This window comes from Theobroma cacao, chromosome 6 (assembly GCF_000208745.1).
Source record: "Theobroma cacao cultivar B97-61/B2 chromosome 6, Criollo_cocoa_genome_V2, whole genome shotgun sequence".
NCBI lineage: Eukaryota > Viridiplantae > Streptophyta > Magnoliopsida > Malvales > Malvaceae > Theobroma > Theobroma cacao.
This window is the reverse complement of record NC_030855.1, coordinates 23440586-23456863: the sequence shown is the minus strand read 5'-3', so window position 1 is coordinate 23456863 and position 16278 is coordinate 23440586. Positions and strand designations below refer to the sequence as shown.

Sequence of the window (16278 nt, the reverse complement as noted above, 5' to 3'; positions counted from 1 at the left end):
CATGGAACCCAGCGACGAACTGGTCATTTCTGACCAAATGAAAAAACATCACACATCAAGGTTAGAAGCTTCAGCACCTAAAATTTCAACAAAAGCAATATTGTCAAGCGTTCAAAGCAGACCACATGATTAATAAAGAGAAAAAAAACCCACGGCAGAGTGTGAAGAGCAGAGAAAAATGTTTTACCGAACCGCTGCTGCTTTCTTACGTTGTTGTCGTTGTTGTAGCATCGTGATTTGTTACGTGTTTGTTAGGTTCAAACTTGAAAGCTTCCGTTTTGACAAACCGGGAGTAGCGCAGACATTTCTACTGTTAATACGGTTGACATGTCGTGATTAGGGGCAATAAAGCACGTGCTTGGGCCTCCCTCGGCCGAAGAGCATGTCGTGATTAGGGGCAATAAAGCACGTGCTTGAACCCAAGATGTCTTCAATTCGGTTTGCAGCATCTAATCTTTGGTCGGAAGCTTTTCATACAAATGGCATTTCTTTTGTGCGGAGAAAGGAATGGTCCAGTGAATTCGGCCATGAACTGGCGCCATCACTGGGCTCGGCATGCCAGGCTTTAACAACAAAGAAGAAAAAGTTTTTGATATCCGAGCCCGGCTTGAAACATGATGCCTGTTGACAACCTTGTTTACCTAAGCTCACTTCCCATTAATTTTTAGTTGAAAATCAATATAAATGCAAAACATATGTTACATATAGCGGCGTGGCTTGAACCACAATTTGCTTTTAGGGGCTCATATCAAATCTCACGTCTTCTATCATTATGTTTTACATATTTCACGGATAAATACATACATATATATATATATATATATAATAAATATGATGTAATTTTCTGTTATTTAAAGAAAATTATAATGGTCAAATGTGCTTACATGGTTATATTTTAAAAACATTGTACATTGTAAACATAAACATCGCACGTATATTTTGGAGATATCAAGATAATTAAACAATCATAATAATTCCAAATTGGCTATTGTCTTTGGAAAAGTAACTATTTTGGTTGGATAATTATGTTCCAAAGTAGAACACTGTATATTCTCTTTTCTTCTATCTCTATGTTTTCAGAAAATTTAAGAAAAAAAAGAAAGAGATTCTAACTCTAAACTTTAAATCAGGTCAAATCTGCATTATTGCAGGCCTCTCTTTGCTAATAACCAAATAAACTCTCACTTATTTTGATAGATTTACACTTAGATGACACTCCAGAAGAATTTTTTTTTTAGAAAAAAATAAGAATATGTTTAATCAAATGAAGTGTTGATACATATGTAAATGTTTCCAAAACATGCATAGTTGCATGTCAAAAAAAGATTAAGCCTCAAAACCTCTTAATTAGGAAAAAAAATGAAATTGAACATTAATTAGAAGAAAACCCTCATACTGTTTCCTTGGCTCGTCCATCAAAATGATCATACTACAAAGAAATTACTCTAACAACAGTACATCAACAATGGCCGATTAATAATCATGCTTTTCATTATTTACATTTCTCACATCAAAACCACCGAAGGAAGCTCCCTTTTGATGCTCCTCTGTTTCTCTGCTTATGCTTTCCTTTCCTTCATCTTGTATCTCTTGTATCTCAACCGGAAGGTACTGATCAGAATTCGATATTGGCTGCTCATATTTTACAGAATAAGACGCGTCCGGGCTGAAAGAAAGTGAAGTCCCAAAGGAAGGCGAGGTCTCGAGTGAAGGCCACGGCGAGGTGTTATTTCTGACCGCAACGTTTTTCCTAGCATTGGCTCGCCATCTGTTTAGACCTTCCACGACAGTTTCTGGAAAGACAGCTTTCTTCATCGATGTCCCCATCTGTTAACAAAAACGAAACATTACAATGAGACTTTCTCCAGCGGATTTCCTTATAGCACGAGTGTTTCAACCTGAGTTTTACCTGTGTGACCAAAGCATACAGAGGCAGGGTTACATAGCCGCAAAGGATTTGAACCAAAACTCCCATTGCTACTCTTATGACAATGTCTTCAGTCTTTCTGTGGAAGCATGATCTGAACCCAAATTTGTACTGCACTTTTTGAATCAAGTTTAGAAACAATCTTCGATGGAAGAAACAAAGAGAGAATGAGCCGTATGCTTACCCAAGTCCAAGTGAAGAATGCTAGTTGAAAGGAGTTCTGCGAAAAGTCCAACATGTTCTTCGATTTAGATTTTGGCATATGGGAATTTAATTTTTATTAAATTTTGGAAACAATCAAAAGGGAAGAATGGAGGGAATTAAAGATTAAAGGGTTGACCTGAAACAGGATGAAGTGCATGATGTGGAGAAGCAATTTGGGCCAGCCAAACCAGAAGAAATGATCACTAGGCCTAACAAGAAAAGTTCCTCTCACAACCTGAGATTTCTCATGGCTATCCAGACACATCTTAGTTATGATGCCTTGCAGTTGTGTTCCCACCAGCAACAACATCTGTTAAACAAAGTTTGTTTAAGTAATTGTTCTTAGTCCCTTGGTATATAGCTATGTTCTTTCTTTGGGCTAGATGAATTCCTTTTTACTTACCAATAGTGGAATAAAAGGGAGCCAGAGATAATTATGAAAACCTGCAGATTACAATAAATGAAATGTTTTAGCATGACCAGGCTTAGCCATAAAATTACATAAATTTTCTTTGAGTTAATTACCATGTGCATTGAAGAATATGAAGAACATTGAGAAGATCCATATCCAGAGGCTGGAAACATGAAAGACCAGTGGTGAAATATTGTTATTAACTTTATTCTATTGGGTTTAATATGGAGGGAAACATCAAGATTTCATATCAAAAACCAACCTTATTCCCACAACCACTCCAAAGTCCTTTTCCAATGCTCTTTTTATGTATTTTTGGAAGTCAAAGTTGCTTCCCTCTGCAAAATGAGCCTGAAAATTCAGAAGGCAAACAGGAATTAGAAAAAAAATTTCATCCCAAGTGAAGTAATTAAGTGCTATTTAATTCGACAAGGGATGGGCTTATTAACATTACCGTGATGAACCCATGTCTAAGCGTGAAGTAGTCCACCTTGGAGACAGATGCATAGAACTGTCGAAGAAAACATGCCTGCAGAAGATGTCAAAACACAACATGTCTATCAGTCCAATACTCTAAATTCGTGGTAGGCTATTTGTTGGGGATGATAGTGTCATTGCACCAATACTGACCGGCCAACGAAGAAACCTGTGTTCACTCCAAAATCTCAGATGTCGCCTTGCAAATGATGTTTGATGGATAAGTTGGAACCTCCGTGGATCTATTTAATGGAGGAAAGTGAGATTGTGATCAGAAAAAGCAATTAGTTCACAGGATGTCCGGAATTGTTAGCACATTACTGGCTGCAGAGGTATTAAATTATTGCCATTGTCATGTAAGAAGAAAGTAGATGCACTAGCAAAAGGAGTTGATCGGCAGTCAGATTCTTTGCGTGTTTTCCTGTAAGTGCTTGGTGTTAAAGTCCTTGTTTCTGTTAGGGTTGGCTTTCTGGGTGGATGCTGGGTTGATGATGTGAGTTAGTGAGACAGGGCCCGCTGGATTGCTGTGTTTTTTAATTGCTGGGAAGAGGGTGTGAGTGGTTGTTTGGTGGGACGATATCTGTTGTTTAGTTCTAGAAGGATCCTTGATGTTTAGGGATAGTGTTGGTTTCAAGAAATAGGTCTCGGGTTTATGGTTGCTGTAAATGATAGGTTAAGTGCTTTTGGCTCATTGCAAATAGGTGTAGAGCTGAATGGTGGAAAAGAGTTTTTGTTTCTGAGTTTTTGGGTCCTTGATGGGTTTGGCACCTTGATTTTTGTGGTGCTTGATTTTTGGAATTGGCAATAGTGTCTTACTGATTTTCTGGGAAGGTCTGAGCTTTTTTTGTGTCTAAGGGCCATGTTTTTGTATCTAAGGGCTGTCCATGCCCTCTGATTTAATGAAACTTACTGCATTTAAAAAAAAAATAAAAAGAAGAAAGTAAATCAGACGCCATAAATGACCTAGCATGCACAGTCTTCCCTGTAGAATTAGCGGAATGGTACCGATGTGGTTTACCAGCATAATTTCCTATATATCACTTATCCAAAATGGGGAACCTATTCTGTACTTCTACCTGCTATTAACAGTGAAGTTGAATTATATGGAAAATTCAGAATTTGCCTGCGGGTGATTAGATGAATTGATTACTCCATACTGACATTCGGACAAGTTATTAGGTACTGGGCCTACAAAGACTTAATAATTCAGTGAGGAAAAGATATTCCCAGACCCCAAAATGCTTACCATTTGAGAATTGATACTCTAATGTTCTTGTTTCTGCCTCCCAAGATTCCCACCTCCTCATCTGCCAAAAAGAGAGAACCAATAATGTCAAACACAAGTAGCACTTTCCCACTCAGCTCTCTCTTGAACTGAGAGAAAGTTCACATTCCGTGCAACTTCCTCTTCAATTTCCCTTGCCATTTAGCGGCTGATCTGATGTAAAAGTTGATTAGTAGTGCTACAAAAGTCAAATTTGAACAGCTACACCCCCATTGCTGGCACAATATAATAGAGGTTGAAAGGCATCAAAAGATCAAACCAGAACTGAATTATTTTTTTTTCTTCAAACAGTGGGATTTGACATTTGTACATAAAAAATTGCTAGAGGATAACAGCAAAAAGAAATTACCTTGGCCATGCCAAGACTGAACGTGAGGACGGATGACAAACAATGGAAGAAAGCCAGCACAAAGATTAGGTATTGAAGTTCCCTCACACCTTGTCTTGACAACAATGAGACCTTTCCCTGGTCAAAAATAAGATTACTTGCAATTTAATTTAAGAATATTTTTAAAAATAATTCTTTTTATAATTTTAATTATTTTTAATCAAATTAGATAAAAAAATTTTTAATAAAATTATATATAAAAACATGTGATACGTTATAGTTAAGTTATTACACGTCATGTACAAAAATATGTAATATATCATGGTTAAATTATTACACGTCATGTTAAAAAAAAATATTATTATTACACGTCATGTACAAAAACATGTTACATACCATGATTAAGCTATTACATGTCATGTACAAAAACATGTAATACGTCATGATTAGGTTGTTACACGTCATGTTGAAAAAAAATACTGTTGTTACACGTCATATACAAAAACATGTTACACATCATGGTTAAATTATTACACGTCATATTAAAAAAAATATTATTGTTACATGCCATGTACAAAAACATGTTATACGTCATGTTAAAAAAAATATTGTTGTTACAAACTATATTTAAAAATAATTTGTTACACTTTAATACCTAAAATGTTATTGTTACTTACGAACCAAAACTTCAAATCCTCTCAACTCTCTTCATTTCTTTTTATTTTTTGGACAATTTGACACCGATTAAAGTGTTTCAACATATTTTTATAAATCAAAACATAAATTTTCTTATCTAAAATACCTATTTTGACTAAAAAAAAAATTCTTTTAAAAACCTAAGTTTATAAATTTCAAATTTTTAAATTTATTAGTGTCTAAGTCCTGAATTGATTCAATTAAAAACTATTTCAAACATCTAAAATCATTTCTATTGTTTTAGTTTTATCTAAAATACCTAAAAATCAAAATTTTCAAATAGTCACTCACTAAAGTACATCAAAACCATTGCATGTTTTGAAAGCACAAAAAAAAAAAAATACTAAAAACACAAGAGAGAGAAATAAAAAGCGTAGCAGACGAACGTTGAAGAAAGAAATCGATAAAATTTGAGAGTTAGAAAAAAATCAGAAGCACAAATAAAAAAAATTATGACGAATGATTTAATTTATTTAAAATAATTTTAAAAGTATTTTTATCAAATAATGACTAAATATAACTAAAATTAATTAAATTTATTTTATTAATTATTTTTAAAATATAAAAAAAATTATTTCTCATAATTTCCTCCCTATAAAAATTTACTCTAAAAGCATATATGAATGAGGAATGTGATTAACATTTGAACACATACCTGCTCTTCGCATTTGGCTTCTTCCTCGCTATCATTTGAATAATCACTGCAGGGGAGAAAACTTTCACCTACGTTCTTTGGGATGCAAATATTTGCAATTTGCTTTTCAGTCACAGTTAACAACAATGATATGAACCCCAGCAGCATCAGTTCTAGAGTAAGAATGTCAAGTTCATTAATTAGCAAATACTGGAAAGGAAGAAACATAAAGAGAAATGTTTCGTTTAGCTTGGATTCTAACCGGATTTGATCTTGTCAAGAGCCTGAATAAGAGATTTCCTCCTTTTCTTATTGAAATACTGAAAATTTATCAAAGAAGAGCTTGAAAATCAGAACAAAAGGAGAGGTAAATTTGACAACCATGATGGGAAAATGGTTCAGTTTTGCATGGTAAAAGCTGCCCTACTATCTGAATACCTTAGCCAGAAGATGGAGCATATGTTCAATAAAAATGGAGATCAAAATCAAGACGAAGACAACAGTAGCCACAGCCCACGTTGGAGTTCTTTCGAGTGTTGTTCCAGAGCTTGTTGTCGCCTCTTCTCCTGCCATCTCTCTTTTTCTTTTCCTTTTGCTCTCTGAACCACCAGGGTTTTGTTGCTATTTTCTGGAAATATTGCAAGTGGGGGGATAACTTCAGATACATATACAAGCAACAAGGCTGGCTGCTTATATAGTCAACATATTCTGCGGCCCAGGGCTCGACCCCCCACCGTGTTCTCTTACGGAATCCATTACGTTTTCGTGCACAAAAAGACACGACAGAGTAAAAGTTGAATCAATCCCAACTCTCAGCACACCACAGGATATTATTTGCCTATGTGGTGAATGAATTCTAGTTTTGGTTGCTTACGTTGACCTTTCAAGATTCTTCAGTCCTTTTTCCCCCTCCTTGACCATCTATTTCTATGTTGAAATAAAAAATTTAACAGGCGCCACTCACGAATCAACAAAGCCGGCCAAAATCATAGCTGGCAAATGGCTTGTGCTCGTTTGTTTTTCTATTTTCCTCCTCATTTTGGTTACCTCAATGATGAAAAGCCTCACAAATACTTATGATACCATTAAATTGATATGAAGTGAAACCATTTTTAATTATGGCATAACTTCCTCTTCGACATTTGCATTCTGCAGTTCATAGTCTAAGCCGAGGTCCCATAGCGTGGAAAAAGAGATTCTAAATTGAAGATTCTGTAAATCTATGGTTAGCCTTTCACGCGTGGAAAGCGACAGGCGGTACCGGTGTGCGGGAGCCTGTGGGGTCCAACCGTCCGCGTTCCCAGGCCTCTCACCCAAAATCCCAGAGATATCTTGATTTCACACGTTGTTCTCTGTTTTCGGGATGCTAAGCAACACGGTTCCATCCATTAAAATACTCTTGGTTTTAATGCATCAACAAGTATGAAACAAAGGGAACGATCTGACTGTCTACACCAAGTCTAAGCAAGCTGGTTCCTGTCGCTCTACAGCTTACCCTCCCCAATTCGAAACCTGTTCTCAGTGCGATTGTTAGCTGCCAGGAGGAGTTCCACAAAACGACCCTTCTAAAAAATATGTGTGTGATGATTGACGACAAAACAACATCAGTTGCTGTCTACGAGGTCAAAATTTTTCGTCCAGGAAACTGTCAGAATTTTTAATTACATCCCTATTATTCAATATGTTGGTTAAATTATTTTAGTCTAGAGTTATATCATGAGCCCCATTGTGTCCCAATCACGCAGGCCATAAACTTTGAGGTTACAATAGGATGAAACTTGGTGGAACCTTGTGGACAATTTCTAGCTAGGGGACCAGACAATTGCTCTACTCGGATGCTGTAATTTTCAACAGAATGTTCTGGTCCTGTTTTTGCATTAGATTGACAAAACAGTACCACTACATATACGTGTTTGCTTTAGACTACTAGAGGCTGTTATTCTTTAAATACGAAACTTAATGTTCAAGGTTCAACTTGTATTTTCCTCGACTTCAGCTAATAGGAAGATTGCCGCGAATAATTTCCACTGTCAAACTAATTAAAGAATTTAGCTGAGGGTCAGGGACCATCTCACAGAAGAACCCCACTGGCATAACCAGTTGTTTTTATAGCACAGTAAATCAGCAGTGGATGCGATGATACAAAGACTGCGGGAGCGCTCCTTGTGGACCTTTGCCTACTAAGCAGGCGGAGCGAACATCTTATAATTTAAACCAGGCCACGTTTATATTTCACTATTCTTCCAGAAGTGGGGGCAGTGCTAGAACCGGGACGGTGCTAGAGGATTTTGATCCAGGTAAACCGCAAGAGATCAACTTGTTCTGCATTTAATGTTTTGGGTATCCTTCTGTTTTATCTTCAAATACATGTTACTTAATAGATTTTTACATTCCTGTTTTGTTGATTCTGAGGTTCGTTCATTAATCATTCATGTCTAGGGGTAGAAGGATAAGGATCAAGTCAAATCAAGGTGGGTGAAAATTTCACAGAGTTTTTTACCATGTCCAACCCGATTCCACTTTAATTTTCACCCCTAAAAAGGGTCATTTGACAGGGTATTTGCAAGTTCCATTTTCAGCTAACTTGGAAAAAATGCTTGCTATTGAACAAACAGAAAAACCAAGATGAATTGTTTGAAAAGAACACCTGATAAATTGACCCGAAACATGACAACATTCAAAGTACCAGAGTGTTCATATCAGCCGACTGCATTAGGTTTGAATAGAAGACCATCACAAGGGTTAATACAAGGTGTTCTTATCATGGCCATGAGGCAATTACAATCAAGTCAATTCATTAAAGTAATTACAATTTTTCAATTTTTAGTCATAATGCTAAATTCTTGCCAATCAAAACACACATGCAACTAAAGCAACTGTAGGCATCTTCTTGCCCAATATCAGCTGCTTCTGTAAGCATCTTCATCAGTATATGTAATTTTTGAGACAACGTTGCAGAATTCCCTGTAAAGAACAATGTCAACAACTATTGATATCAGATTAATTTTAAAAGGTTGAAACTCGAAACATAGTCATTTTCAATAACAATCACACCCTGAATGTAGGCCATGATCATGGAAAACATTCCTTGGATGCACTGTGAAGCACTTCAAATCAGATTGCATACCACAAAATTGCGACATTTTCAAGCCAACTACTCTCCAAATTCTCCAGGCATCGTCAAGGCATTCTAGAATAAGTACTTCCAAGGTTGACTATAACGGTCCCAAAACAAAGTATCATTGTTCATAATAGAAAATTAAAACTTCAGTTGTTAATCTCCACAAACAACCATATGATGAATCACCCCTATCATTGTAAAAACTTTTCATCCTTTTTCCACCCAAGTAAGCAGCCCTAATAAAAGTTTCAACTTTCCAATCACAACATATTCATCAGGCTCTAGGGATCCAAAACCCTGTCTACAAAACTCCTTATTTGTGGAACTGCACTCTCTAGTTCATGACTACACTATAATGCAATATCAAAAAGCAAATCTCTGACAGCATAGAGGTTGCTTACTTTGGTACAATTGCTTCCCACTGTGTTTGTCACTGCTGGAGGCTTTGGGTGAAACTGCTCGCCAATACAAGGTAAAAAAGCTCCAGGACCCAATGATAAGGTCGCTTTCACCATGTTGTCCTCCTTATTAGCATCCTGACTTCCCTCAGTCAAGGAGAATCCAAAAAGTCTGCAGCTACTTTTACACGAGGAAGCTATATCTTGACTAGTCCTAAATGTTGGTTGAGCTGCAAGAGGTTGTGAGTCACCAAGTTGAACAGAATCATTTGAGTGGCCAAACGAGTCAAAGGTTCCATGATGCCTCCCACGGGAACTGCATTCACCAGTTGAAGATTGCAATAACTTTCCCCCATACATTTCAGGTGCACGAAAAGAACTCCGGTTGTCAACTCCCTGCTCCTTTTCCTGGTTATTGACGCTATAAATAGGATTGATGTTTGGAATTGGATTGCTTGCTTGCTGGAACATTAACACCGAAGATGGTGAAGACACTTGTGCAGATGGTGCAGATGGCCGTATATGACTATGAGTATTATAGCTCTGCATCAAGGAAGACCATCCACTTCTTGTTCCCGAAAACTGACCAGCATCTCGGACTCCAAGACCATCATTTTCTTGAGTATCATTTGTAGTTGGACCTCTAATATATGGAGGGCTTACATAAATTTCTTGACCTTGCAAGACCTTATGGAATCGGAAAGATTCCCCAAAGCCTACACCTCTATAGGAAATTTCGGAATTCCCCAGTGGGTCTCTACCAACATTTCCTATTGCAACAATACCAGAACCATTGGAACCAGGAAAGCACCGCCTTATTTCAGACCGATGCAGATTCTGACCATCAGCACCATCATAAAGAGTGTTAAAACCCAAGATTTCTTGACCTTGCAAGACCTTCTGGAACCGCAAAGGTTCCCCAAAGTCAGATGCTCCAATTCCATCTGTTAGAAGAATAAAGGACCAAAGTCAAATAATGTTGCATGAAACAGGAAAAAGATTAAGTCGTGCAGAAGAACCTACCAGGAACCATAAATTCTGGTTTTCCTGAAGGCAATCCAATCCTGTTCCTTTTCACACCAGGTGTAAGCAAGTTGTTAGAACTAGAAATTGTACCAGACAGCTCAATTTCCCAGGGAGAAACCCTGCTATGCCTATTAGCATCGATATCATCCCACCTTACCTGCAAAAATTATTCAGAGATCACTACTGTATAAACTCTAGTAACATTTTGATCAATATTATGTAATAATAAACGGGAGTTACAAGACATTGTCTGACTAGTCGACAATACTAAATGAAAGCATCGAAAACAATCACATGAAACTCCACAAGTTGAAGAACTCAACAGAATATATAAATTCAGAGAGCAAGAATCTTCCAGATATGCTAATAATTGGCATGTAAATAACAGAGATTACAGGAATTATTTCCTTAAAATTGTAAGGCGAACCAAACAAGAACCTTATTTATCACGTTTTTCTGCTTAATGCCTAAAGGTAGACTAATAAGAGGTAAGTATTGCTTACTGATCAGAAGTTCTATTTTGCGAGATAGCAAGCAGGATTCCTTGACAAAATATTCAAATCACTTCTAACACTAGTATACAATCAGTGTCTACTTAAAATTTCAAGCAAGAAGCCATATTCTATTCAAATAATTTAACAAACCAAGTTATTGCCAAGAACCAACAGTAATAATTATGAGAATTACCTTAGTTATTACTATTGTAAAGGGTAAACACACGCCATTTTCTAGTAATAACCTTCAGCCTAACCCTTGAAACTACGACAATATCACAAGTTGATAACTGAAAGACATACCTCAGTTATAAACTTGTAAAACAAAACTTATTATATATAAGCAAGCTCTGTGATCATACCAGCAGGCATCTCCATTTTGAACCAGGCCATCTAACAGGATCCATATCACTGATTCCAGTTACGAGTCCTGTGTATCTGCAAAAGAAAAAGAAAAATTCAATAAAGACCTTGATAGCATGGTACAGTAGGTCTTTCCACCCCTCTATAGACTAAAAATAATTTAGTTTAATGGACGAGTTGCAGGTTGAATCAGGTCACACCTTCGTTCTGCTGCATCTTCAGTTTCAAAACGCATTTTGAACCTCATTCCAACAGCAAAAGAATGATCAAGACTCTTCCAGAATTTATGCACTGGTATTATGAACTCTGATGAACTGGCTCTGCTACACATCAACCAAAAAATTTCGTTTTAGATCACATAAAGAAAGTGTCTAAAAAGCAATGCAAAGAAAACATTTGACTACTGGACAACAAGAAAGCACAAGAACAAGTAGAATATATGAAATATAATAAACACAAAGGTTAAAAGTAAGCACAAATGCATCATCAACAATTAACTATCCAATGATACATGGGGCACAGGATAAATCAACCTTTTTTCTGGGTAAGACAAGAAACACTAAACCCTTTGTTTGAAATCGATGATGATAGTAAGGACTAAAGGACAATCTTATGAAGATTTGTTAGTAATGGTTTGTACACGACTCCATATATCAAAACCTAAAGATAATTTTTACAAGCTTCTTTCGTTTTAAATTAATCTGGGATACTAAAGGATGTCTGAATAAGGCACAGTTGATACAGGCTTTAAGTGAACAGAAAATAGAGGAAACAAGCGAAAAATGCCAGCCCCACATTAATGACTTCAAACCTAGATTTTAGAAGCATATCAACATAGACATAACCAGATACAGTTGGAGCTGCACCATAAGGACTCAATTCACCACTACATGTATATTCTTTTCATTTAAATTTTTCAGCCCCCACACCCCAAAGCACAGCGTTCATAAAAAATCTATAAGTACACTCATAAAGCTCCAAATTGCATCCTCAGAAAACATAATACTGCATCACATTGTTTGTCAAATATTCTGAATGAAGAAGCAATATACCTTGGATTGTAGTAAATGCTAAAAACACTTTTCATAGATATAGCATGGACTACATCTGCAAAATTGCTGCGGTTCAACTGCTGGCTGCACAAAGATGGAAAAGATGTGCCATTTTTAATTTGAGCAGCTCTTCGAATACCCAGCCTTAGTTCTCCATCCTCACCCCTGCTATGGACACTAAATAAGATCCCTGCAAAATATTAATTAAAACTTCACAAACAGGGAAATTTATAACCTAAGAAAGAGCACAGCATCTCCAGAGACAAGCTTCTTCTTGTTTACAAAAGCACTCCATCCAGTAGTGAGCAAATGTCTCCGAGGTTGCCCTAGTCAAACCAAAAATATTTTAGCAGCAAGTAGAGAAATGCACAGTTAATCAAGGCTCCGATCCACAGGCCTTTGTTCCATGAGAGGAAATCCATCATTAGCAAAATGTTACAATAAAATACATCACTATTTAGTCATACCCCTATAAATGTGTCGAAACCTCCATTCCAAGCCATGAAGGTCTTTTGCAACAAGCTCTTGTGAGGGCCTCTGCTGATTATAATCCTACAATACCAATCTACTTAAGCTCAACAACTAAACAGAAGAGTGCTATACCAAAACATAATTAATTGTTGTAAAGATACATAGTAATGAACAAAAAAATTTTAAAATGATATAAGGAGAAAAGTGCAAGAGAATTACCAAGGGCGGGAAGCAGTCCTCAGCAGCTCGACGCGGAACAGAGAAGCCTCCATGTGTACTGGTATCAGAAGCCGTAAGGGTCTTGCAGAACATGTGGGGCGTCGTTGACTTGATATCTGCTTCGACATCCTCCTCTTCACCACCGGCTTCTATCTTCCCTTCCCGCAACTTCTGCTCAGTTTGCTGCACACAGCATAATTTAGGCAAGATCACGCTCAAAATTTTGGAGCTTACCAGGAGAAAGCACCATGAAAATGAGACGAAAAGAAACAAATACACTAACCAATAAAATGACACACCAAAATCAAGAATGAAGTTCAGTTTGTCATTGGACAGTGATTTCTAATTCAGAATGATGTCATTATCCTTTCTCTTTCCGTTTACAGAAAATGAAACACCTAGCTAAAGCAACTTTGTTCATACTGATTATATTTATGTTAAAGTTCCTATTTTTATAAGCAACCATTAACCAAACAAAACAAGAAACTAGAATAAAGCCCACCTCACTTTCAGGAACCAGTGAAACTTGAGCGTAAACCTCGTCTGTTGCAGCCTCTGCCTGCCAACAGAAACACACATTTCATAGCAAATTCACATTAGAAAAAAAAAAGAAACAGATTAAGCACTCTCCTTGAACCCCTAGGCCTTGTTGGGAAAACAAATACAGAAAAAATACGGCAACTTTCGAATACTTCAAACACCTAAATTCCCATGATAAAAAATTTAAAACTTTAAATCAACTTAAGACGGCCTGTCACATTTACCTCATAGAATTAGCTTTATATCAAACCCAATTCTCTTGAAAACTAAATCAAACCCAGATGCAAAACCCAAAAACCAAAGAAAATTGAAGAGTTCAAACCCATAAAACCAAAACCATAATTTCATTTTCTGCAGAAGATTCTCCAAACTTCAAAGCTCTTCCCTTTAACCAAAAAAATATCAAATTTTCCCATAACCCAAAACCTCAAGAAAACGCTCATTAGACAAAGACAATATATAGAAAACACAAGATAAAGCGACCGTTTATAAAACATGTATGGATTGCTTACATGTAGTTTGACATCAACAACCCGACAAAACACGTGGGGAGGGAGATCATAAGCTGCAGCAACGCCGGAAAAATCGGAAACTTGTTCCAAGTGGCCCTGAGGGAAGTACACCACTACACTTCCTCTCTTCGGCAAAGATATAAGTGGTCCAGCACAAGCATGCCAAAGCTCTAAACAAACTGAAGAACTAGAAGCGGAACCAGGTGCACTTATCCCAGAAGCACTTAACACCGAAGTTGAGGACGAAGATGGAGATAAAGAACCATATGACGGCGTTTCATCGTCTTCCGTTGTGTTCAGATCGATTAATCCCCCCATTGGGTAGTCGAAAAAAAAAAAGAAGCTTAGAGAGAAATGGATTTTTTGAGTAGCTGAGGAAAAGTTTTGGTCTTTTTGTCGAGAAGAGTTGAGATATGAAGAAGAGGGTATTTCATGACTGCATTTTTAGACGATGGTTTTTCAAGGAAAAGAGGAAGTGCAACTTTGGCATTGCCAAAAGGAGAAGTTTGAGTCAAGACCCTCGAAAAGAAACCCAAAAAAAAAAGCAAAACAATTTTTTTAAGAGGGTGATGGGGTTTTAGTCTTTATTTTAGATATCAAATCAAGCTTTTAAGAGCTTTAATTAATTGGAATTAAAATTACTATTAAAAAAAAAGTATAAATATATTTATGAATTAGTTTTTTTTTTGTGGGTGGGGTTGTGGGAATAACAAAGAATGTGTTTTGGATGGGTTTTTTTTTTATTGATTTTCTTGACTGCAAGCTGAGCAGCAGCAGTGCTGCTACTGCTGCTGCTGCTGCTGCAGTGCTGCGACTGCTGGGAGTGATGTGTGGCAGAATGAGAGAGAGAGAGAGAGATAGTAATGAGAACTAAGAGAGCTTTTATGTGGGGTTTCACTTTTTTATGAGGTGTTTGTTAGTTAAATTCTACTATTTTTATATAATAAAATAAAAAAATACCAACTGATTTGGAAAGCCCAAAAAAAAAGAGAAAAGAAAAGTGAAGCTGAGGGTTGCTGTACGGCTCCCTGTATTTCCGGGCGGATGTCTATTCTGTCCCCTTCTACTTACCCAAATCTCACTCATGTCCCTCCCCACTAAACTGCCCTTTTATCAGAATTATTATTAACATCATTTCTTGAATATTACAGCCTCAAACCTTCTGTTACTTTCATGCCATTTGACATTTTACCTTTTTAGGACCCAAAATAAAAACCAGGGATGGAATTACTCTAATTTAGCCAAACCCTGAAAGAGACCAGAGTAGGCAATCCTTTCTATTAGAGGGACAAACTTTTTCCCACTTCAAATCCAGCCTATATTCTGTCTGCAAAGCCCTGTACCCACCCCCCATAAAGCTTATTTGGTAGAGTTTGGTAATTTGCATTTGAACAAGTATGATCCCCAAGTTGCCAAGTTGTTAGCTCATATAAATATATATATACATAAACATTCATCTCTTTTCTTCCATGATTCTTGCCTGGCCAAAGTTTTGACTTTCATGAATCAGTCTTGTAGGCCATTATGGTTTTGTTTTCTTAGGTAAAAAGCAATAAGAAAATACAGGCCATTATACCTGACCAATCAGGGGAATAAATTAATCACGGAAGGAAATGACCCTTCTAATCCGTATGATTAGTGTGACATAAAAGCTAATCCCTATCGAATTTAAAAGCTTGTTAAGTTGTAAGTCTGGCTTTAGGCTGTACACTTAATTGCAACAGAAGACAACATCTTGTACTGCAGGCTTAACAGCTCCTCCGATCAGGGTTCTGTCAACTGGGAAAATATTTTTTGAACCTGTTTCTTGTTTCAACCAGTTCAGCAATAACTTAACCGCACGTGTCAATTTTTCAGTACATTCTGAAATGTGGGTTTTCCACTCCTCTGATGTAGTTTAAGTTGACAATTAAAAGAAAAAAGAAAACTTAAAGTACATTTAGTGTTGCACTTTGTTGAGTACTAGAGTCTAGTGCATTTATCAGACTAATTATTAAGATTAAACCAAAAGACAATATGTTGTAATGAGAATGAATCAATAAATGAAGGAAAATGCAGCAATCCTTTTAAGGTTTTCTTTTATCTCTAGTTGAAAAATAAATGAAAAAGAAATGTAGTC

At 36.7% G+C, this 16278-nt stretch overlaps 2 protein-coding genes and 1 long non-coding RNA gene across 6 annotated transcripts; 1 reads left to right on the top strand and 2 right to left on the bottom strand.

Moving 5' to 3' along the window:
- LOC18596776 (MLO-like protein 6) lies at positions 1377-6628 on the bottom strand. The gene is made up of 14 exons (XM_018123401.1): positions 6402-6628; positions 6226-6283; positions 5985-6136; positions 4655-4771; positions 4267-4327; positions 3174-3262; positions 2998-3072; positions 2806-2894; positions 2657-2706; positions 2535-2575; positions 2268-2441; positions 2112-2147; positions 1910-2038; positions 1377-1827 (listed from the first exon to the last, which is right to left on the bottom strand). The coding sequence occupies exons 1-14, from the start codon at positions 6534-6536 to the stop codon at positions 1474-1476; spliced, it is 1560 nt and encodes a 519-aa protein (XP_017978890.1). The 5' UTR covers positions 6537-6628; the 3' UTR covers positions 1377-1473.
- Positions 7360-9310, top strand: LOC108662603. The gene is made up of 2 exons (XR_001928524.1): positions 7360-8260; positions 8403-9310. It is a non-coding gene; the product is annotated as an uncharacterized LOC108662603 (long non-coding RNA).
- Positions 8594-14800, bottom strand: LOC18596775 (auxin response factor 3). 4 transcript variants are annotated; one of them, XM_007025458.2, is made up of 11 exons: positions 14160-14477; positions 13610-13666; positions 13108-13290; positions 12885-12969; positions 12653-12743; positions 12418-12582; positions 11566-11688; positions 11365-11440; positions 10506-10665; positions 9486-10426; positions 8594-8927 (listed from the first exon to the last, which is right to left on the bottom strand). In XM_007025458.2, the coding sequence occupies exons 1-11, from the start codon at positions 14475-14477 to the stop codon at positions 8889-8891; spliced, it is 2238 nt and encodes a 745-aa protein (XP_007025520.2). In that variant the 3' UTR covers positions 8594-8888. The 4 variants fall into 4 exon arrangements, with proteins under 4 accessions (XP_007025520.2, XP_017978888.1, XP_007025521.2 ...); XM_018123399.1 differs by having other exon boundaries at positions 8655-10426; positions 14160-14799; XM_007025459.2 differs by having other exon boundaries at positions 8655-10426; positions 11566-11685.